Here is a 24,040-nt window from a genome sequence, read left to right as displayed (position 1 = left end):
ATTTTTACTTTTTAACAAAATTATTCTAATGCAGTGTACCAAACTGGACAACAAGGTAGACAATCCCAATTCCTTACTGATTACAATGGCCATCACTTCTCTTACGGAAGGGTAAGATGCCACCTCTTCTTCGTCACAAAGCCCTGACTCCATTAAATAAATAAAATTCTTGTAATACTGCAGCTTAATCGCTCAATATGTGTCAGTTACTCTTTCAAGGCAAGGTCATAAAGAAAGTAATGTTTTGGTAGTGACAGCTGCTGCATCAGTTTTCCACAAATTTTCCTAACAACTCTTAGTTAAATTACAAATACCCAGGCAGCTCAAAGATAGCTGTTCCTACTGATTTCTTGGTGATAGATACTGTTCTGTTATTTACATTTGTTTTGTCAAATCTGCTAACAGTCTTTGTTCTAGTTAGAAAAAGGAATTGAAGAGATCTGAACAGCAATTGCACCACTTCTTCAGTGCAAGCCTGTATCATTTCCTGCTCCCCCTAATTGCTGCATATATCCATTCAATAGGAAAAGGACAGGATATATATAAATATTTACTGTATACACACATACACATCCAAGGTTGGAATTCTGCTCAGCTTCTCTTTTTAAGGTGTCAAAAATAGTCTGTGTCATCTTTCCACCAGCACCTTTACTGGTTCATTGGCTCATTCAGCTGACTTCTGGAGTTCAACCCAATAGCATAAAGCAGTATCAGTTAATTACCTTTATCCACAAAACCCTCTGTTGGTTCCACAGATGAGTATCAAACCACTATTTCTGCAAGGATGGTTTGGAGGGCATTTAGTAGTTGATTTTTTTAAATAAGTTTAAATTTGGTGTATTATGAGGAAACCAAGCAGAACAGATCCAGTTAAAATAAGTAACATTTAATTTGCTGTGTGTCACTGGAGGCACAAAAATATCTGTACATTCTTTACCTATAGATCTTTTCTTCTTTAATATCACAGCATCTATCTACACAGAACGATTTATGGGTCTTCCTGTAGAGTCCGATAATCTTGAGCACTACAAGGTGAGAATTCTGTTTCCCTGTTGATCTGCCTTAAACTTGAATCACGCTTCCATGGACAAGTAGAACTGTGAAGACAGAAAATGACCTGCCAGCTCTCATAGTGGCAGTGCTGTAGCAGCTAAGCTACTCCTGTGAAATTCATATCTCCATAGTTACTTGTGTTTTTGTATTTATCAGCCCTAAATATGCTAAATTGAAGGATGCTTATTTTCTCACTTGGACAAGTCAGACAGCCTAGGAAAGAACTCGTGAGAGAGGTTAAAATGTTGGTGTTTATAAGGTTTTGGTTGGTACCGTTAGCTGTGGTATGCAAACTGCTCCACGCAAATTTAGCTCTCTGAGAATAGCATCATAAGCATACTAAACAGTCAGAACAGCTTCCCCTACCTGGAACAGGTTGCCTTTCTTCTTTTCTTCACATTGGTAGGAAGTCTGTAGCTTCCTCTAGCAGCACACATACCAGCTCTGGATACAGGGAGGCCTGAATTAGTGCCCAAAGAAGTTAGTTTAAGGACTCCTAGTAAAGATTTTGGATAATGTTCTCAGTACCTATTCTCTCAATCCCAACTCAAAGAACAGAAATGCTCAATACCAAACTGCCCTGGTAGAACTGTCTGGGTAGCCAGGAATTATAGTGTTCAGGGAATGACACATAACAAGTGCTGTGCTTTTTGTGAACTGGCCCTTAGAAAAGCCACCAAATCTATATGGCTTCCATTATAATCTCATATTGATGCGACGTCGCTGCTGTCATTATTACGCCAGTCCCACTGTTTGATTGTTGTTCTACTAGGTAATGAAAGCCTTTCAGCTCTGTGACTGAGTGGTTTAAATTGAAGCTGCTGAACTGTTCATTTTTCCTCTCAACAGAATTCAACTGTGATGGCAAGAGCAAAGAATTTCCAAAACGTGGAGTATCTTCTCATCCATGGAACAGCAGATGGTGAGGTTTGCAAATGGCAGTACAAATACAGAGCCAGAATCGCTTTGTTTGAAAAACATTAAGCATCTCTCTATGCCTTTGATTAGGGTCAGGACTTAGATCTTTGGTAGACTTCAATATGACATGATGCTTACTCATTCTTAGTAATGTCAACTGTATCACTTGATAATTAGTGGACACAACTTAATGCACTATAACTTCATGCTTTGTGGTATTTACACGTTTCAACAGCCAATCTCTTTTTTTTTCTTTTTCAGATAATGTACATTTTCAGAACTCAGCACAAATCGCAAAAGCTCTGGTTAATGCACAAGTGGATTTCCAGGCAATGGTAAATAACAGGCTATTTTTAATTCTGAACAGTGTTTTATACCTTTATCAATAAGCTTATCTGACATTTGGCAATGTTTTTAAGAACCCAGTTCAACTGAACATGCTTCAAAATCTGGAAATTGCTAGTGCATTTTTTACTCTTCACAAACAATTTCTTCCTGAAAGGATTTGCCTGCTCTTTTTTGGTTTTTTTCCTTCTTGCCCTTTGGATGCTAGCAGGATTTCTCTCTTGTCAAGAATATATTAGAGGATATTTTAAAATGAGCCAGGGAGAAGAATGAGAATCCAGCCTCCTTATGAAAGCTGCTGATAGCTAGTAAAGGAGAAGAGGATGAAGGAGCTGGCTGCTGGGGCCAAAACCATCACTGGTTCTGATGGATTCTGTCTTGAACTGGACATGCCTGCCACAGGCACAAGTTGAAACAAGCAAAAAGGGTATAAGGAATCCAAGACTATATCCAGGATCAAAAAAAAAAAAGTTCTCTGCAAAATTTTCCTGGGGTAGCAGGTGCAGGCAAAGAGAGAAACACACAGGCAAGAGGTTAGAGGATATACATGAGGAATAAACAGGGGAAAAGTAGTTCTGAATTACATGCTAAGCTCTGTTTCTGCACCTTTTTTTCTCGGGGATAATGACCAAAGTGTTTGCCTGCTATCAAACATACTGGCCTTCTGTCTGAGTCCACTTGCCCACGGCCATGAACTCCCCAAAAAGGGATCACACAGGGATCCCCCTGTACTTGGGGTTTATAGGCCCTTTTGTGTATTCCACGTTTTCTGCCTCCTTCACTGATATTTAGCAAACCTGGTTTATTTCTCCAGTATCTGGAATACTGTATGCAGTTGTAGTCATTCTACTTCAGCTATGGGGGAATGTCAGTTATTTCTAAGAGTTAGCATAATTCATATGTGTCTTTTATTTGCAGTACACCATCCATAATGTTCATGGCTGTGCTGTAACGCAGGATGTTTTGAACAGAATTCCGCAACATTTAGCTGAAAGCTTGTTGCTTAGAGCCCAGTACTCCTAAGCAAGACTGTGACCCCTGTTGCCAAGGCCATGCAGCATGTCAGGGGCATTTCATCCCTAAGGGCATCTCAAAGCTCTTTTGCCTGACTTGATACAACTGACTTGTTAGTATTGAGGCAGTAACGCTTACTCCTAGATTACAGAAGGTTTAGAAACCTTTTTTCATCAAGAATATGAACATACCAGAAACTGATGAAAAGAAAAAAGATTAGCAAGTCCCTCTGTTTTCTTGAGGCATCCGCTTTCTTCAATATGGTAATAAAATAATGTTCCTGTATTGTTTAACTATTATAGAATTGAAAACATAACATAGGGGTTTTATGGCTTTTCTTTTTTGTTTTTCAGTGGTATACTGATCAGAACCATGGAATTCCAGGCCTTTCCAGCAAACATCTCTATACACATATGACCCACTTCCTCAAACAATGTTTTTCTTTGTCAGAATAAGTAGGCTATTCAGAGCATGCTAAGGCATCTGATACATCTCTGGGAGAATGCAATGATAACAGTGCCCAGGTTATATAGTTTTCAGGTGAATTGATAACAGGAACTTTGAAGTTTTACATTTGATGTTTACATCCACTTTTGATATTGTATATTAGCAAATGTTATGCTAATACATGTTTTGGCACATTTAACACCTGTTTGATAGAAAAAATAAAATCAGAATGTAAAATGCCATGTGCATTTATTGCCATCTTGCTTAAACTTACATTCTGCAATCCAAAGATAGGTGGTCCATTGCAAAGGCACACTGCCAGATGAATATGCTTGCATTTGTTAACTACAACTGTAAAACAGGAAAGGACAAAGAAAGCAGTGCAAGTACCTAATTAGCATCCTAACAAGAACCAGTTTCTAAAAAATTATTTTCAATTTCTTGGAAAGAATCCAAGCAGGGATAGGAACACACAATATTTAAAGCTGAAGTTAGGATAATTATCGAGAATATTGAATTTTGTGTTCAAATTTTATTCAACTCTTACTTGAAACCTTGATTCTGCAAAACTCTCAGTGTTCAGGTTTAAATATGAAAGCAGGACATTCGTGATAGCTATTTTATCTCAGTGTTTTTTCTCCCTGTATTCAGAATATGAGAGCCATATTAGCCTGTTTTTAATCTCTAATCATCACCTCAGCATTCAAATTAATCTCAGTGTCATTCATCCCAGACTGCAGGGGAAGGATCAAAGGATTATGTAGGCTTTCTTTGCTTTGTTTCCACTGAAGCTATTTTAGGGAGTCTTTTAAAAATGCTAGAGGCTAATAATGATTGGAATACTTGTATTCTTTTGATTAGTAATTAAATAAGTCCTGTCATAATATAAGAATATCAACAAGATAATTGGCAAGAGATCCATTGTACATGAAATGATTCTCTGGTCATGTGTTTAAAAAATTCTGAGTTAGCCTACTGCGTAAGAACCATGGCCTGTCTAACACAGTATCTCATCTCTGCTATTAGCCAGTGAGAGTACAAAATAAAATAACCTGAAAAAGATTGTGGAGTAGCCTTCCCACAAAGCAAGCTGCTTCCTAACTCTCAGTCAGAGATCATTGCTGCTTCTTTGTGGAAAAGCAAGAGGTTTCATTTGACCCTCTTGACAAAAACATGGGGTTTAGCCAAAATCATTAAAATGTGGAAGTGATTTGCTATGTAACAGCTTCCTTCGTTTTGTTAATGGCAATATCAAATCTGATTTTCCACACATGAGAACATTCCTCAGACACATCTTTATGTAAATGTAGTTGCCAAGCTGTTTATAATGGTTAAATTATACTTTGATGGGAACTCTGCAGAAAATACTCAATTAGTTCAGGTTTTTTTGGAAACGCAGCCAATTATGTGACGTTAATGAGCTTTTTGTTGGTAATGTAATTAAAATTCAGCTGCTATAATGGTTAAAGGAAAAAATTATAGCTCTAAGAAAGTTAACATTAAGCAAATATAACATGAAGTGGGGCTAATTAGATGTTGATTATATGGTCCTATGTGCATTTGCTGCACACAACAGTAGTCTCACTAATGTGGTTATTTTACAAATAAGAAACACAATTCATTTGAAATTACTGAGATTTAACTCTCAATTTCTTATATTGATACAACACCACAGAAACCATTGCAAAATTGTGGTGAAAGAAAGAAAGAAAAATCAAGCTCTTATCCCAGATGCTTAAAGGTTTCAGATACCTGAATATGTCAGTGGGAACCTAGAACAATGTTCAGAAAAGCATGGTATCAATCTCATATAAATACCAATATATTAAGTTCTCTTTAAATTTCTGCATGTTCGTTTTATTTATATTTTTGAAAATCCTATAAGCTCTGGAAATTTGGCCAGATATATTGGCCCTTTGTGGATACTATAAGTTATAAAGTGATGCAACGTGTCGATCGCACCTTGCCCACAGGTCTGTAGTCAGAAGCTTCTGGAGTATTTGGAATAAGGGATATTTCAGGAAAATGTGTCAAATAAAATAACAGAAGGTACCTCTTTCCCAAGGGATGCATTAGCTGTTTCATTATTAATCTGCCCTTATGTCTGTTTGTTTCTTTCCTAAGGCAGAGTACACATCCTCCAAACTGTCCACCATTTACCTTGGCTTGGAGGAAGCAGTTGTGGGGGTAAAACATGAAAAACATAAGTGCATCATGCTGCTGTCAGTTTTGCTTCATTGTTTTTCATGTTAACTTATTTGCCTTACACAGTGTTCTTGCCAAAGAATGGGAATATGTCTTCAGCAGTGTGTGACATTTACATTGAGTTGCTGAAATAATGTCTAACCTGAAAGCTTTATGATTGAGCAACCATGTATTTTGATGACCTGGGGGAAAATGTCCTAGGATGTTGTGAGTGTCAAAAAAAACCCTTTTAAAAACATACACAACATCAAATTGCTGGCCTGTGCTAGTAACAGGTAACATTGCAGTCATGCATTAGAAATGGTGCAGAGAACTTCAAACCTACCACCTCAGTATCACAGAATCACAAAATGGTTGGGGTTGGAAGGGAACTTTGGAGGTCGTCTTGTCCCACCTCCGTGTTCAAGCAGGGCCACCTACAGCTAGTAGCCCAGGACTATGTCCAGATGGCTTTTAGATATCTAAAAGGATGGAGACTCCACAACCTCTCTGGGCTGCCTCTGCCAGTGCTTGGTCACCCTCCTAGTGAAAAAGTATTCCCTTTTATTCAGACAGAGCCTTCTGTGTCTCAGTTTGTGCCTGTTGCCTCGTTCTGTCACACGGCACCACTGAAAAGAGCCTGGGTCCATCTTCTTTACACCATCCCTTCAGATATTTATATACAGTGATAAGATCCTCCCGAGCCTTTTCTCTAGAAAGAGAACTTTTTCCATTCTGCATTGCTGTCTACAGTCACAATCCATGTGATAAGCATCACCACAAACATTCACTGGACAGTTATTTGCCCCATTCCTTTTTAATCTAGCCTACAGTATAGGCTGTTCTGTAACAGCTTCAACACAGTTCAAGGTGAAAGGGCTTGTCCTGAGGAATCAAGCTGAAGCTAACAGAAATATATTTAAGGGTTAGCCTTATATATGAATAAAAATTATATATATCTATACTGCAGACACAGAATATGGTATGTAAGAGCCAACACTGGGACACAACTTCTTAAGAAACTAAGAAATGCTAGCTTTTATGACACGATTTTCTAAGGTGATGAATTAATACCCTCAAAAGTTTTGCTTCCCACTTTGAAATGTTTTAGAGAATCTGTTTTTCAGAAAATGCTGAGCACTTTCTGCTCTTCTTTTCTCTTCTGAATAAGAATCTCACACTTCAGATACCCAAAAATACCACTTCAGACAATGAAACCTAGTCTTCAAATATCTGTCATATAAAGCAGGTATACAAGCCTCTGAAGATGGGACACAGTTGTTCTGAATTAAGTAGACAGGCCCTTGATAAATAGCCACAGATACAGTTGTTTACAAGTCAGTTTCCACCATGAATCCTGTTTAGCTTTTACAAAATAAAGCTAGAGCTGCAAAGCAAAAACTCCTTTATTCTAGGAACTGAAGTGTACATAAATAGAAAACCACTGGTTCCACTCCAAACCATTCATTCCCCAACACCTATTTTCATGATCTACCTTCATTCATGCTGTGTGAGTTGTACATATCAATGAACATGCCGTCCTCATACCTCAGACGTGGAGCTACATGCTTTGCTTCACTTAGGATTACTGCAGCTGCAAAGAAGAAAAGGCCTGAAGAGAAAACAGCATTAGTAGAAAACCAAGTATAACCCCAGCCAGGATCCAGAATATGGTTAGTATTATACTCATTTTACTCAGATATCAAGTCAAATTCAGACTACATTCAATACTTTCCAGTTTGCCAGTCAGTCCCAATTACAAGGCACAGCTGTTTAGAACATTTTATATAGTCATTTGAAGGCTCTATATTTAATCTGAATAATTCATAGTATTTGCTAAGAGCATTTGGTATTACTTTCAATTATGAACATTGTCTTCTCAGAATGTAAAGTAACTAGTACATACTTGGCCAGCTCTTCTGCTTGCGCAAATTGATGCAGCTCCATTGACTTCAAATGGAGAGATTCCAGTTTATGTGAGTAGACAGTGTGGGCTACAGCAGTTAACAATAGCTCTCTTCCTGAGGTACAAACCCATCGGCATCCATGGCAGTGAGCATGGAATTGCATGCTGTGCAAAGGCTTGGAGACCCCAAACTAATCCTCCGTTTCAGAAAGCCATTCTTGCTCTCCAAAGTGTAGCCATGGATTTGTATGCATACATATGCACACATTTGTGTGTGTTATGTATATATACACATATGTATGTAACGATGCATATGTTTATACATACATTCTTCCTATATATGTCGCACTAATTCTCAGAAGGGGAATGCAGGGCTCTTTTGGCTGATTACCATGTAGCAAAGATAGGAAAATAAAAGGGGCTGCACAGCCCAGCCTCTGAACTCATGGTCGACAAGGTTAGGGAGAGAATGCTTCCCGTGCAATATAAGAAAGAGAAGGTTGTGGCCCTGTAGTCGTACCCCAAGATACATCCTCCTCCCTCCCATGTTCTTTAGTTATGTAATGGATAATAATATAATAACAATGAATATATAATGAAGAAATACACAGAAAAACATGGGGGTTTCACTTTTTTGAAAGTATTTGTTGGGGATTTTTTACTTTTTTACTTTCAAAAGTCAGCACATTCCTAATTCATTAAAATGTTCCAATCTTGACAATTTAATTTTTTTAATTATTTTTTTCTTGTACCAACAGTTAAAGAGTTGAGAGAAACAGCCTAGAAAATATGATATTCAGAGTATGCTAGCCATTTATAACAAATACATTGGTCCTATTTTTCTGAAAAGCCATGCCAGCTGGAATTGTCACTGCTACAGTATCTGTTTCAGTGTACAGCTGGTAAGAATTCTCCTTCTCATGTTACCTCTTCTGTAACTTTCCCCACAGATTTTTTTGTCCAGTGAGTACAGTACAATGTCCTTAATAACAGCCATTACCTGGTGCTGAGATGATGGTGCAGGAAATTTTGATCAACTCCAAATACAGTGAACCCAAGATACAAATCTTTTAATGACTCCAAGTGAATCATGAAAAACATTAAGATGAAGCTTTCCTGAAGGCAGGTCACTTTCAGGTTCTGTCTCTCAGTCTGACTCAGTTGAAGTACTGTCTCATATGTGAGCTATAATATAGAGGAGAGTGAGGTTGTCCTTTACTTTTGCCAAAACGTGCCAACTATTGTATTTTACAATGTGAGAGGAAAAAACCTGAGTACGTATGCATGTTTCATACACTCGTTACAATTTTCTACTTCTGTTTGGTAACTCTTGTTTGCTGTGCTCTTGAAATATGCATTACTATAGCTTCAGGTATGGCAACTGAAGGTTGCATGGTTCTTGATGGCAGTTCACTTCTTTCCTGTACTTTTTATTGTCTGTGTATCACTTGAAAAACAAATAATCAGTCACCTTCTAGATGCTAGATGACCTGCTAGATGATATAGCCTGTGTAACAACCTGCCCAACCAGGTGCACTGAGCTGCTCGGTCTCATACACTTTTTTCTGAAATCACCCTACTGTAAGCAAGGAACTTTATCTAACACAAGAGAATAAACAGAGCTAAACAAAAAGAAAAGAACTGCCTGTTTCCTGGAGGAGATGATATTGTCTTACACTTTGTATTGCCTGTTTAGAAAGCTATGTATCTTTAACCCACCATGCAGTGAGATAATTGGCTGTAGCAATCCATTTTAACAAGTGTCTATGTGTCATCCTGGTGTAAGAAGGGCCTGACCAGCCCTTGGATCACCATCTGCTGTCCCGTCGGGGTACTGCAGGGCTGGGCAGCCCGCCTTCGCCCGCAGCAGCCGCAAAGAACCAACTTCATGGAGACAGTGCCGTCTAATACGTAGTGCTGGACTTACACTTAAACTGTAATTTTGCGTCCTCTATGTAACGCTCATAAAGTTTAAATAGAAAGTAGATTAAAAAATAATTCTGAGATAAAGATGACAAAGCGTCTCGGTGAAATCAGCGTCTCATGAAAATAAGTACATTTGGGGTATAACGTTGTTTCCAGGCTTATTTTGGCTCCTTTGGTACCATGTCTTAGATGTTATGCAGTTGTTTGCCTAGGGAAGACTGGTATATGGAGATAGTAATTCTGGTCGCTTCAAACAAGAAAATCTGAAAAGCCAAGTTTGATAAATATGTATGCAAGTTTGTATATCCTATGCCAATCAATGACTGGGAATCCATGACTTTGAATGGATGTGAAAAATACAGTTAGGAGCAGGAAGAAAGAGGACACGGGGAAGAGAACATGTGGAAAAGAGGGGAAAGAAGCAGTAAATAAAAAGGAGAGTAACAAAAAGGGAAAATAAGGCTCTCAGAAATGACTGAAGGTACAAATAGAAGGCAATGATGAGAGGAACAGAAGCTGTGCTCTTAAGTTTTCAGCAGCAGCATTAGTAGACACTTGTGTTGTAGCTAGAAATGACAAAAATGGACCATGAATCTCAGTAGATGGATCCAAAAGCAGAGAAAAATTATACTAACACACCAAAAAAATTTAAAATTGATTATGTCGACTGTGTAGTGAGACTTAATGTTTCCCTAAACCCATACAGTGGTACCACAGCAAGTTATTTAGGATAGAGCTCTACGAAGGATCCATTAAATTTTGTTTGCCACTCTAGGCAAACACTAGGGTTATAAAATTTATACACCACCTCAATTGTATTGTATGGGCTATGCCAATCTGGCTGTGGTCAGGCAGCAGAAAATCACCTCACTGAAGACAATTCTTTGCTGGCTTCATGGAGCAGTGGTAGGGGAAATAAGAGGGTTTGTTGTAATATGTATGCTTTGTGCCACAAATTAGACCGTGGGCCACTCCAGACTGGAGCACAGGCTGTCATTAATGTTCAGTGAGATGTCTGCTGTGATGCAAGACTCTTCCCTCTACTGAGCAGAAGTGAAACTCAAGATGGAGTCCTTCATATTTAATGCGTCTCCTGGACTGCCTGGCACCTTACATATGTAATAATTGTATTTCATTTTTGATGCCTTTTTTGCATTTTACAAAGGATTATTATGTGTATGAAGAAGTCTGTAAAAAAAAAAAAAACTTCTGCAGGAATTTCTTGAAGGGGGGGGGTATCTCACTTGTTGCTTCATAGACAGGACAAAAGACCCATATTCCTGACTGGCAGGTCTTCTCAGCTGCCAGGGCCATTGGCAAGCTTTGTGTCAATATTTCCTACCTGTGGTCACCAGATGGCTGAACATAGTTTTCTCTGGCATTGCTGCCCCACCACAGCTATGAAATTGCCCCTATTACTGAATGGTTTAGGACCTTGACGATAGTTGCAAAGAACATACACAGCCACAAAGCTCCAGTCTGGTTTGGTTTGGGTTTTTTTTTCCTTGTAGGGAATGGAGACACATGAGCAAAAGGCTTATCTTGCATAAATCTGTGGGCCAGTGTGAAACTCAATTTATAATGAATGTTTGGCATATAGTTCTCAAGTGAGTATGAATTTTCATACAGTAGAATTTACAAAGTTGGCATTTGACACCTAAGGATAATCACATCTTTCTGTTACATGTGACCTGTGCTAGGCTTTGCATAGGGTAGTCATCACTGCAGTACTTCGCATCTCTTCACTTTCCTTATATTGGCACAAGATTACCTGAATAATCATTCAAGGGCTTTGGGGGAGTTGTGTTGGTTATTGTTAACAGGGTATTAAATTTATAAACCTTGATTTAAAATTAATAGGTGAAGTTGATGCTATTGATGTCAACAGGACCGGTCTTTTGCTCAATACTAAATGTTAAATGTGGCAAATCAGAATTTGGAGAAATTGCTGCCTTAATCCCAGGCACCTTTAGCCCACTGTTTGTCATCCTAATGCCCTTCTGTTTGATATTTACTTCTTTGGACATTGCTACCTCACTCCTTTTGCAAATCCATGTTAGCATTGATGTCATAAAGTAAGCAGAATGAATGTGTGAAATTGCTTGTAAAATTATCAAATGAAATGAATAGCAAATATGATGACTTTTTTTTTTTTAAGTTGAATAAGGAAACTGTCAGCAATGATGCACTCTCGTAATGCTTACTAGAGCTGAACAGTATATATATAAGTCCGTGCAAAAGAGGCAGCTAGGCAGATCTCAGGATCCTCAAGGCTTGCCATAGTTCCAGGAGAGACAGTAGCAGCTCTTCCTGCAACTCCTGCGTATCACTTCAAAGTATAAAAAGGTAAGATTTATATGAACTACCAGTACAATTTGTTTAAGCTGAGTGCATTAGCTGAATTGTATTGCCCAGAGTTTGCAGTAGAGGTGCAGGATCTTTCGGCAAATTAGTGTTTTCTGTGGTTATAATCATTGATGTTTGGAGTTAATGGCATCATCATTTAAATCTTTTAATCTATTGAATTAGTTCAACAGAGAATGATCTGAAAAAGAGAAAACAACTGTTTGGGTTGCAGAAGCAATTGAAAGAAGGAAGATCAACCATGAAAACATGAAAGACATGCATTGTAGTAAGAATTTAAATGTGAGATACACAATTATTGATTTTTATATTTTTATCTCCTTTGGTATCTCCTCTAGATATATTTAATGAACATGAGTTTGAAAATATTCACTCCTTATAGATACTGCCTAAATATGAATCAACGGGGATTAAATTAGCAGAATGTGAACAAATTAAGTGAGCTTATACAGACACTGATTTAAAACTGTCCAAAACAGATTGTCACTCCATCGCCCTACAATTGCCACCCCACTGCCCTACTTTTAGACTAGTTTGTCTCAAGCAACTATTCTTTTCATATCACTGTAAGATTTGAAAATGAAATTTTATAGCACAAAAGTAAAAATTAAAACCTTTCAATAGTTATTGTGATTATTGTATAAAATTTAATTTAGTCTTCCATCCTACTATGGATTTCCTTAGACTAGAACCATTATATTTCACAGAACTTTCCACAAGGCATGGTAGGTAGATTAGATGTAAAGTACATCTACTGGAAAAAGTAATTTATTTATAATTGGAAATAATTGGTATTTGCAAACAGTTTCATGTCAATAGAAATCTACTTTATTCATTCATACATTTTCATATGAAAATATTCCCTTTTTTATTGCTGTAACTCCATAATTTGTATTTTTAAACTGGAAGTAGATACGAATCTGACTTTTGAAAGATTTTTTTGAAAACTCAATTCAATTAAGCTAGCTAAAATTGCACATAGCATACAAAAGACATCTGCAGTAAAATATATTGGAAAAACTAGCAATCAGGTGGATCAAGGAAATAATATTCAAATAAGTTTCTGATCAAGATTTGAGAGACGTATTTGTTACATGCTTTCTGGTGGTTCAAACTGAGATGTGTTAAGTTTTTCATCTCTAATCAGAAAGAAATTAAAACATTTCCATTAGTCTAATATGCATAGGAACAAAAATTTTCTGTGTGAGATTAGCCTTAGTTTTCCTGCACCTTGACAATAAGATTGCATGGTTTTTAGCAGTATATACTGGTGGCCTAAATAACTTAGAGCAAATAAAACCTTTCTTCTGATCAAGAAATGAATTGATTAGCAGGAATAAACTGAACAAATATTATTTTGCTGATCATCTCTTTTTCTCTACAAAACATGTTTTTGTTCCCAAGAGTAAAATAACAATTTCTTCTTTAAAAACTGTAGCTGCTTTAACTTGCTGAAAACTGTGGTTGCTGGTTTGGGTTACCAATAGCAAGTGCTAAGAGTTGAACAAACAAAACTGATTCTAAATTTTTAAAAGAACATATTTGAGAGAAGTTTAATAGTTTTTAAAAATGCTTATTTTATTAATAAGGATTCTCTTACTTGAAAACTGCATTAATTTCAAAAAACTGTATTTAACACCTTTCTTTTTAGTAATCTCCCCAGATTTTGATTCTGAAAAATTTAGAAGGAAGCTAAACATTCATTTAACTTTAAACATATTCTTAAGGCATAAAGTAGCCAATGGGACTGTTCACATCTGAAAGCCTACAGGACTGAGGCATGAGTTAAATCCAAGATACATTGATATCACTGAAAATCTGTTTACTGACCGCAGTGGGCTTTGAATATGTTTTTTTATAAGTTTTATATAAAAGAATAGCTTTTGGTGTCTGATACTATTATAAGGAGGCTGGATTGTAATTTAGGTTTACATCTAATCTGTATCATGGTTTAACAAAGCTATGGGCAGCTGTAAACCATCTTTCTTTAGTTTTTCAGGTTAAGTAAAAGTATACCAAACTGCTAGCAGGCCATTAAGCAGGGTAAATTTACTTATGTATGGTGCAATAGCCAGACTTTATTTGGTGTCTAAGTTAACTCATTTACAGCCATATCAACTAGCATGGGGGTCACTACATTACAATCAAACCATTTCTGTGACCACAGCAGAGTTGTCTCTCAGAGAATAGGCAGAGCTTTTGTTCCATTGTTGGAAGCCTATGAAATGTGAACTTATGCATTCTTTGGGATAAACATTGGATGTCAGTGTTGCACCACCAAATTACAGCTCCAAATGAAACAGTGAAAAGATTGTTCAATACTATAGTTAGAGTTATAATAGGACTGACTACATGGCCACTACAGTATTTGTTGGTACTATAGCAGGATATGTACAGGTGTAGGCATCAAATCTCATATATCAGGACATTACAGAAGGCAGAAAAGAGTCTCCATACACACTGATGAAAAAATGAGCAACACGGGCAGTGGCTTCTGGTAGAGAGAGGAAGAGTAACTCACATTGCTTAATAGTACAATCCACCGGAAAATCTTACATTTATCAACTTATTTTCCTGGGTTTGATTAAGATTTTATTAAGATTTTGATTGCCTTAAATATTTTGATACTGACACTGAGGTACTGTAGTAAAATATTTATATTATTCATTAAGATTCTCTTAAAAATTAGGCCTCTCGGTACCAGAAGCAATACATTCTTCCTAACCATAGGTAGAATGCCTGCCAACAGTCAAGCTTTGCATCTCCAATTATAAGTTATTTTATAATAGATGGAAGAAACAGATTTCTTAAAAAATCCGTGCTGAAGCTGGGCAGACTACTGGGGCAGAGTAGAAGTCCTGCAGGAGTAAGGTTTTTGATGCAGGAGTTTACTTTGTCGGAGATGTTCATATAGCTCCCCCCGCCCCGATTTGCACTGCTCAGTGCCAACTCTAAATCTCAAAACAGAGTAATCTGCACCTTCTCTATGCATCATTCCTTCATAACTTTCTTATGGCTTCCTCCACACCATAGTATATTTAAATTCAGCCTCTTGTGACAAGGCATTACAATAGAGAATAGATGTGTTTTCACTCAGACTGCCTTATTTTATAAATCATTGCATTTTGATAAAAAACTCCTCCAGTGGAGCCAGAAGAGTTCAGTGCAGATTACATTTAGTGGGGAGCCTGGTTTTTGCCTGGGTCTTACTTTGCCACCTATGACTTTACTTCAATGCACTTATCTTTCCTATCTCCTATTGTTTTTCAGACTGTAACATAAACTTCCATAGGAAAGTGTCATGGATGGCAGAAGGGCTCTTTCAAATGCACAAGTATAAGTCCAAGTACATGACAAAATTATTTCCAGTGACATTTTGCTGATGTGAACTCATTGCAACTTCTGTTGCTTTAGGGCAGATTAATATTGTGATCCATACTGATTTTAAAGTTAGAATGAATAAGCATTTACTATTCATCATTCAATGAATGAACATTTAGCCACTGAATGAATGGCATATTCAATTTCTTTGTCAAGGCCAGAAGTACCTCACCAAATTTTAAATTAATTTCCTTTTCTATACATTCATTCCATAAATTTAAGTGATCCAAAATAATTAAAAATTAACAGTATATACTAGTTGATTTTGTAAGTAGATTTCCTCTAATTTCCTGTTTATGCAAAGCACTTTTGAGTCTATTAGCCATTAGCTACTTATAGTCCCTTTTGCACAGGGTTTTGTGAGCCTAAAATGAATAGCATTTCTTTGTTCAACAGAGTTTGTCCTATAGGGGGTCATGTGTCAACAGACTAATACTACTACATTAAATAACGAAAATTGTAGCACACATAATTAGGGGATTAGAGAATGCCTTATTCCCATTCGTGACTCTTCACTAAAAGTTATAACTGTACTACTTGCATGAGTAAACCAGTCACCAGCCATTTCTGTTACATGGTTGAAGCCAATAGAATGACCTGTAACAGTAAGAGTTACATCTGGGAGACAACAGTTTTTGCTTTGGTTTATTACCATTAATATGAAGCATATACCCCATATCTTGTATATCCCATACAGCCCCATAATGGAAGCCCTTAAGCTGAAATAAAGTATTATGTCAATAGTGCAACAAGCAAAACTTGACATATCACATCATGAAACAAACACAAGCCAAGTGTGTGGTTTGGTGGTCTTTTTTTTCTAAGGAGTCACACCTATTAGTAAGTCATTATTAAGTCCAGAAGCCTACTGCTGCAATATCTGTTATTTCAAAATAAAATTTTAAAAGGAAGGCGGAGGGCCAGAAGGAAAGAATGGGGAGCTGCTAACATGACAGTATCTGCTTTGTTTTTTCTCTAGTGAATGAGCTCGCAAAAAATAAAAGTCACACCAATACCGTGGTTTTGCAGTAAAACAATATTATAGAAACAGATCTAATGCTTGCCATTGGCAGAACACCGAGCAAAGGATATACAGACCTTTATTCTCATATTGCAAAAGAAAGTGAGGATGCAGCTGCTCTCAGCTCCCTTTGCATTCTAGAATAGAGACTAGAGCCTACAGACTAGAACAGAGACTTTTGAATGCCTACCCAAGGCACTACACTCTCCATCCACTGGACATGGACCCCGTCCTCATGGGGTCTCAGTATCAGCAAGTTCAGATCATTATTAAGGATGTCTCTTTTTTGATGTAATTGATTCAGACATATGTAAAGATGATTACATTTTTCTTTGTTGCCTTATTTCTGTTTTGACAGGCAATGAAAATGAAAAGTGTTTATTTTGTTGCTGGGCTCCTTTTAATGATAGTTCAAGGCAGCTGGCAAAATCCTCTTCAGGATACAGAGGAGAAATCAAGGTAAATTCTTTAGATCAAATTTCTAGAAACACTTCGCCTGAACTTTGTTTTCTCATTGTTTAAAGCAAAACACACTATGACTTAAAGATAGTTTTTTGTATACTATTACACAGTACTTAATCTACTATTGGAATTGGCAAAAGTTTTTAATATTACAAAGGATAGCGCAGAAGTCTTTGGTATTGCAAACAATAGCTGCCTTAGTTAGCCAAGAAGACCTTGTCATTGTGCAGTATCTAATCTGCTATGTTGATTCCTTTTACTAGCCAGCTAGCATCAATATGACACTTGCTTTTACTTTGTGAGAGTATAAAATAGTATTTTTAAAAGAAAAGTCAATGCACCTGTAGAATGTACTATAACCATTGCCAATTAACAAGTTCTAAACTTTTCACAGATCATTCAAAGCTTCCCAGTCTGAACCATTAGATGAATCTAGACAGCTGAATGAAGTGAAACGTCACTCACAAGGCACATTCACCAGTGATTACAGCAAGTACTTGGACACTAGACGAGCTCAGGACTTTGTGCAATGGTTAATGAGCACTAAAAGAAATGGGTAAGCATTTTGGTCACATTGCTGTAGATCTCCATGAACAGAAACAGCCAAAAATCTAGCTGAATTCAGTTTCTTGATTTCAGCTTCCCATCACAGACCATGTACAATCCTCAAATAAGTAAAGTACTTAAGGCAAATTTATATATAATGTTAATATGCCATTAGAAAGGGGGAATATATGCAAAATCAGTCAAAAGGATTTGGATAAATCAAGTGTAGTATTACCTGATAATGCCATCTAAAAAGACTATCTTGGCCTCTTTGGGACAGATTGTTTCAGTGAATGAATTAAGTTAAATACGAATAAGATGTGTAAATATAATGTAAAGGTCTGGGCCATTGGGCCTTAATAAAACTTTCCTATCTATGGATACTCTAATCCTAAAGTTTCGTTTGTGAAAAGGGAGCTAAGGTTTAAGTTTTGTTGACCATTGGATACTTTACCAGTATCACAAGTCTACTGTTAAGGCATGAGTTGGCATGTTTTTTGAAAATATACTTTGATTAAACACAAGCTACCAAGGTAAGAGCAAGAATAACGTGAAAGCATTAAGTCTATGCCCTGTGTCCTAGAGAAGATCTGTCCACAGAATCCAAAAATTATATTAATGCTTTAAAATCCCTGTGGAAATCTTCAAAGTGTAAAGTAATGATTTCTAGGTATTGTATTAATTTAAATTCATAATCCTGAAATTACTTATAATATTCATCTATCAGTCATGGTTGTTTATCATAATATTTAAATAATAACCAATAAAATCTTATCATCTTATGCATGCTCTGCAAAGTACTGGTAATAATGATCTAATGATTGTGGAATTCCACTACAGCCAACAAGGACAGGAGGACAACGAAAATGACAAGTTCCCGGAGCAGCTCTCAAGGTATTCTAGTTGCCACAACTTGTTACTCAAAACCAGTTTGAGCTCATTTTCTGTTAAACAAGCAAAAAGCCAGCTAGTATTCTTTACAATGTTACCACAATCCAAGAAATGCCTGTCAAAAGAAATTATCTCACACCTGCTTTTTGCAAGGAAAGAGGAAATGTCTCTATGTTATTTATTCCTGTATCTGTATACTATAGCTATGTGCAATGGCTTCAAGGAATGCAAAAGGATGAAAATAGATTTCAGGAAAGGACATTCTAAGTAATAAAGGAGAGTAGAGAATAAGATAAAAAGACAAACTTCTTATAGAAAAAGGCTGAAACAAAACAAAAACCAACCCCATGCTGCAGAAAAGAAAAGCAGTGAGAAGACTAATGAAAGGAAAATGGCAAGGCACCAATTTGCAGAGAGCTGATAAAACACAATACAATGCTCAGCCCTAAGCACTCAGTCCCATGTTACATAAACCACTTATTACAGGAAAGGAGAACACAAGACCTGCTGGAGGCCAGAATTTTGTTTCTTGACAATGTTTTTGGGAGAGGGTTGGGGAGTTGGAAATTTGAAACAAACAAAACAAACACCCAGTAAGTGTTTTTGCAAAAGAGATTGAAATACCTATATTCATTCTTCCTTTTGTCAGAAATTCCAAAGAGGACAGCCCGGATCACAAAGATCCTTCCACTCAAAACACTGTCAAGATCAGTAACAAATCTGTAATAATGTTTCAGCTTCAATGAAACAGCATATCTCAACAAAACTAATGTTTCATTAAAAACGTTCCAAACAACTCTAGTTAGCATGCTGATGAAAAGTGCAGATGGTACTAAATTAGGAGGAATGGTGAAATTCCAAGAAGATAAAAAATAATAGCAAGAGCTAGAGGCCCTGAAAATTGGGTGGAAATTAGCAAATTCTGAAACAGAAATGATAGGGAACTTACTTGTGGAAAATATTCCATAATATGTCTACTTCTCAGTACAGCTTGCCTTCCTAAGAGCCAGTGTGACATAATTTTGTGCTATATCAGAGAAAGAAGCACATCAGGTGTAGGGAGGGAGCAGGCAATTGTCTTTCTCTATGAAGCTGGAGGTGATCAGGTTTGAAATTTTTCCAAGATTATTACTTGGTCAGAATGACTGTTAAGAGGGTATTCACAAAACAATTCAAAAATGTAAATTCAAAAGGAATTAAGTCTAAATAGTTTGGCTAAGAAATAATGAAGATGAAGGTAGAAGGAGTGGCTTAATGGAAATTTTTAGGTTAACACAAGAGGTAACAAAAAGTATGTCTGTAGAACACAATACAGTTTGTTGGTCATAGCTAATTAATCTAGCAGACCATTCCAATGCAGCTATATTTGCTTTCAGCACCTGATTTGATTTGTTCAGAACTAGTTCAGGCATCTCTGCACAAAACTGTATTGCATAACACAGGCAATGTCTTCAGATGCGAAAGATATCAAGAAAAAAAAAATCAAGAGTAATTTGAGAAGAAAAAAAAACCTCTCCCTAATAAGAAATGCTAGTCTGGTGGGTGGGAAATGGAAATTAATAAAGGTTAAAAAAAATTAAGTCCTTATGCAGTCTGCTCCTAGAGTATTGCTCTTCTTTCAGCAATGCGATCTCCAAGCGTCATGCTGAATTCGAGAGACATGCTGAAGGCACCTACACCAGTGATATCACCTCTTATTTGGAAGGTCAAGCTGCCAAAGAGTTCATTGCTTGGTTAGTGAATGGACGAGGAAGAAGAGAGTAAGAATCCATCCATTCCTATTATTAAATTTTGCCTTGCTTAGAAATCAAGCCTGATAAAACTTTGATGTGTTTTTGATCATTCTTGCTGTACTTCATGTTTTTCTTTTGTAATAGAAGATATTTCGTGGGTGTTAGACTACCACTTCAAATTATTAAGTTCAAAAACAGATTAAAACAACCCTGTTTAGTATGCTGTTACACTCTAAAAGGTCAAGTTATATTTAAGGTCAACATACCTAAAACTAAACCAGACCTTCCTCTAACTTCCACCTTTCCCCCTTCACATAACATTGCTTACAGTCTCTTTAACTATCATTGAGAAGATTCAAGTCAGTGTCATCTTTAATTACTTTCTCTTTTTTCCCTTTCACAGTCAATCTTTTCCTCTGCAGTATTTCCAAGATTAATTTTTTTACCCATGTCATCAGCTGTACTCCATGTGCTGGTGATCATTCCCAGCAGTAACTGATGACTTCCTCTTTCCATGCTCCACAAAGTCTCTCCAAGTTGCTGCTGACAAAATAACTATCATTTCCTAACAACTATGACTTATTTTCCTTTTTAAGACACCTCTACTTCTTTTGCTGTGGTTCACGATTTGCTGGACCAGTGCTCCACACTTTTGACCTACCTGTGTCTCTGATTTTTTTCATTAATATCTTATTCTCCACATACGCATTGCAGATTTCTCAAGCCTATTCACTTCATCTATTCATTCATGACTTTACATCTCTTTTCATGACAGTCTTACACTTAGAGTGGCCTTACCTTCGGTCTCCTGCAGGCACCTTCTATCTCATCATATTTCCAACTCTGCATTGTTAGGAGCTACACCATGCACGTGCCACTCCCCAGCTTTTAACTGTTCTGTACTTATTTGTGCCTTTAGACTGTAAGCTCTTTGGGGCAGGGATTTCAGTTCATCCTCTGATTATATATTCTACCAGCTGTAAAGTACTATGTAAGTCTCTTGCACTATATAAAGATAATAAATAACAATAAAATATAATCTGTAAGACAAGATTGTGTGTTGTAGTCAAGGAAGATTAAATAGGTAAAAGTAAATTTTGTAAATAATGACGATTTCCTGAAAAAATTAGTTCAGCTATATAAAGAAGGGAAAGGCTGTTGCCACTTTATAGTGATGCTCAGATTTGCAGTTGGTTTTCTGTCATGTTTTATCTTCATGAGCAGAAATTGGGTATTTCAGTATCTGTAAGAGAGATTACAACCTAGCTGTGATGAACTGAGCTTCGAAACCTAGGTGGACAAGTAAATGTAGACTGCCCTTCTGCTTCCCAATATTTAGTATTATTTGCAGTCAAACTTGTGTATAGCCTTCCCTGAAATTATTGCATGACAAGAACCAGTCTGCCTGTCATTGGTCACAGAGCACAGTATGCTTCAGTATCAGCCCACCTTAATGGAATTCATTAAAATCTTCCTATATTTGATGGGATGAAACAAGAGAGGAAAGTTTTCTAAACGAGGCTCTTAGCATAATGGTATTCCAATGGTCAAAAAAGGAGAGAGCAGGAATCGGGATCTGGTTCCAAATATAAAATGCTATTGTACAGCAAACAAGCACATAGGTTTTTTTTATACAGGTGTTGTAATTGAGGGATTTTAATCCCCCAAAGAAGTTGCTGCTCTTAATATCAAAATACTTATGCAATCTAATTGTAAGTATATAACTAGGACTTAAGTCAAATTAAAACAGAAAAAAATGTATGAGAATTGGACTATAATGTTTTAGTAGTGATATTTCTTAAATAACGATTCTTAGTGTATCTACTGTGAGTTTTATTGATGCCTAGTCTACTTGTCACAGACATTGCAGACTGAGATGTGTTTTTGCATATACGGCTTTTCCAAAAAATGCTAGAGAGGAATTTAGACTCGCCTGAAGGCACAGTCCTTATCCGGTAAAGGGAGACTTCCATGCTTTATTCTGTTGTTAAAATAATGCCTCAGAAGGTGTTCTGATATACATCATGCTGTACTGAGCCATAACATCAGGCTCAACCCTTAACTCCTTAAAATCACAGGAAATGTGCAGTGTATTAGAAGCCTGTAACAAGGCCCTTTTAAATGGTTTGTTTATTTTGATCTGCAAATTGTTTGATCATTTCTTCCCTTTGAAGTTTCCCAGAAAAAGCTCTTGTGGCCGAAGAAATGGGCCGAAGACATGCAGATGGCACTTTCACAAGTGATATCAACAAAGTCCTTGATGACATTGCTGCCAAAGAGTTCCTAAAATGGCTGATGAACACAAAAGTTACCCAAAGGTGCCTGAATTTTGATTGTGTTATTCTTAATATACTGGGGTTTTAAATGTATTTGTCACACATAGGGAAAATACCGCTAATTTTTCTCTTAACTATTGACATACCTCTAACTGTGTTACAAGCTTTGTTACAGACAGTGCTGAAATTCTTAAATAGGTTCACCACTGATGCAAAATACAAATCATAGTTGGAATGAGTTCTGTTTAGTGTCCTTATAAGGATAAGACACCGGTGAACAGTGATGGTGACAGTGGTGAACCTATTTAATAATTTCCTATTTAACTTGAGGGGAGTTTCACCACTGAATGTTACCAGAAGTGAGGTCATATTAAATTATTGAAAAATAAAACTCTGCTTTGCATGGGCATTATAAAATCAGAAATATTTATTGGTAAAATTACACCAAATTGATTATTCTTTAAAGACCGTGATATAAAACACTACTTTAAATTGTGGCTTCTCATTAGGGAATAAGGTACTGTAAACTGAGTTCCTGATAGCTAACTATTTAAGAACCCTGCTTTAGTTTGCCTGTATATAGGCAAAAGCTTTTGGAAAAGCAACATTTTCTATCTGAGCTCTGTGAACAGTTTAATATTTAAGAATTATTTGTTAACATTAACAAAGCATTTCAAAAATAACAAAATGCCCACTCAAGGCACATGTGAGTGGCCAGATTTTTAAAATGTTAGATGTCCACTCTGTAAACATTAATTACTTCTAGTCTTTTGACTACTGAAGCACCCAAAAATGACTATTTGATCTTGGAAATCTGAAACAACCAATACTGTCTCAAAAAATTTAGAAGCTATTGTTAAAATACAGTTTTTATTAACATTTTAATATTTTTGTGTTTGTAGTTCAGCATTGAAACAAACCATTAGGAAAATAATCTTTTAGAAACTATTAAAAAGCTTCTCCTTTAGGAATAATTGTTTTCAATCTGTTATTAGAGAGAGGCATTGAGGGGGTCTGTGGAACTAACACTTGCTAACTCTTAAACAGAAAAAAATATGTTCCACACATATTTCATACATCTTGGGAGATTTATAATATGTCCTAATTGCTGCTTCTTTTTTTTTCCCAGGGACCTCTTTGAAGAATACCAGTAAAAACACAGGAAAAAAATGGGATAAATGAAGATCTTCATTGCATCAACTGCCAGTTATTAAGAGATTCTGAAATCTGTATTCTGTCATTTATATTGGGTGCAACAAAGCTATGTCACCTTGCATGCCAGGAAATAATTGTATTATAGTTTAGCGTTGCCAAAGGTTTATATATGGAAAACCTGTTGTCTAAGGGATGGTTATCTTAACAGCTTTAAGACTATGAAAGTTCCATATCTTCATATTTTCCATGTATTAGGACTGAAGTAACTCCATTTATATTTAATGATAAAATTATTTTTCTAAAAAGTTGACTTCTACACACAAAGGATTCAATCACCAATTATATGTGTTATTTGTAAGGGGCTGGCAGTTACAAATGCCTGAGAAGTGAATATTCCTCTTAAAACCTTTGTTATAAA

At 36.5% G+C, this 24,040-nt stretch overlaps 2 protein-coding genes across 3 annotated transcripts in view; both read left to right on the top strand.

The window, feature by feature from the left end:
* Positions 1-3,991, top strand: part of LOC104031169 (prolyl endopeptidase FAP) — a 40,696-nt gene extending 36,705 nt beyond the window's left edge. Inside the window, exons 23-26 of one of the 2 annotated variants that reach the window (XM_075710013.1) lie at positions 968-1,032; positions 1,903-1,975; positions 2,233-2,306; positions 3,684-3,991. In XM_075710013.1, the coding sequence (XP_075566128.1) occupies positions 968-1,032; positions 1,903-1,975; positions 2,233-2,306; positions 3,684-3,785 (314 nt within the window). In that variant the 3' untranslated portion in view covers positions 3,786-3,991. Of the gene's footprint in view, positions 1-943; positions 1,033-1,902; positions 1,976-2,232; positions 2,307-3,683 lie in introns of both variants that reach the window. The other variant, XM_075710014.1, reaches the window with a different exon arrangement.
* Positions 3,992-12,406: 8,415 nt separating this feature from the next.
* On the top strand, positions 12,407-23,621 carry GCG (glucagon). Its single transcript, XM_075711335.1, has 7 exons — positions 12,407-12,439; positions 16,918-17,018; positions 17,416-17,577; positions 18,408-18,461; positions 20,081-20,218; positions 22,366-22,509; positions 23,597-23,621. Exons 1-7 carry the CDS (start codon positions 12,407-12,409, stop codon positions 23,619-23,621), a joined length of 657 nt encoding a protein of 218 aa, XP_075567450.1.
* The last annotated feature ends 419 nt before the right edge of the window (positions 23,622-24,040 follow it).

This window comes from Pelecanus crispus, chromosome 5, assembly GCF_030463565.1.
Source record: "Pelecanus crispus isolate bPelCri1 chromosome 5, bPelCri1.pri, whole genome shotgun sequence".
NCBI classification, from domain to species: Eukaryota; Metazoa; Chordata; class Aves; order Pelecaniformes; family Pelecanidae; genus Pelecanus; species Pelecanus crispus.
Note: the sequence above shows the minus strand (reverse complement) of the source record. Positions and strands in the feature narration are given on the sequence as shown.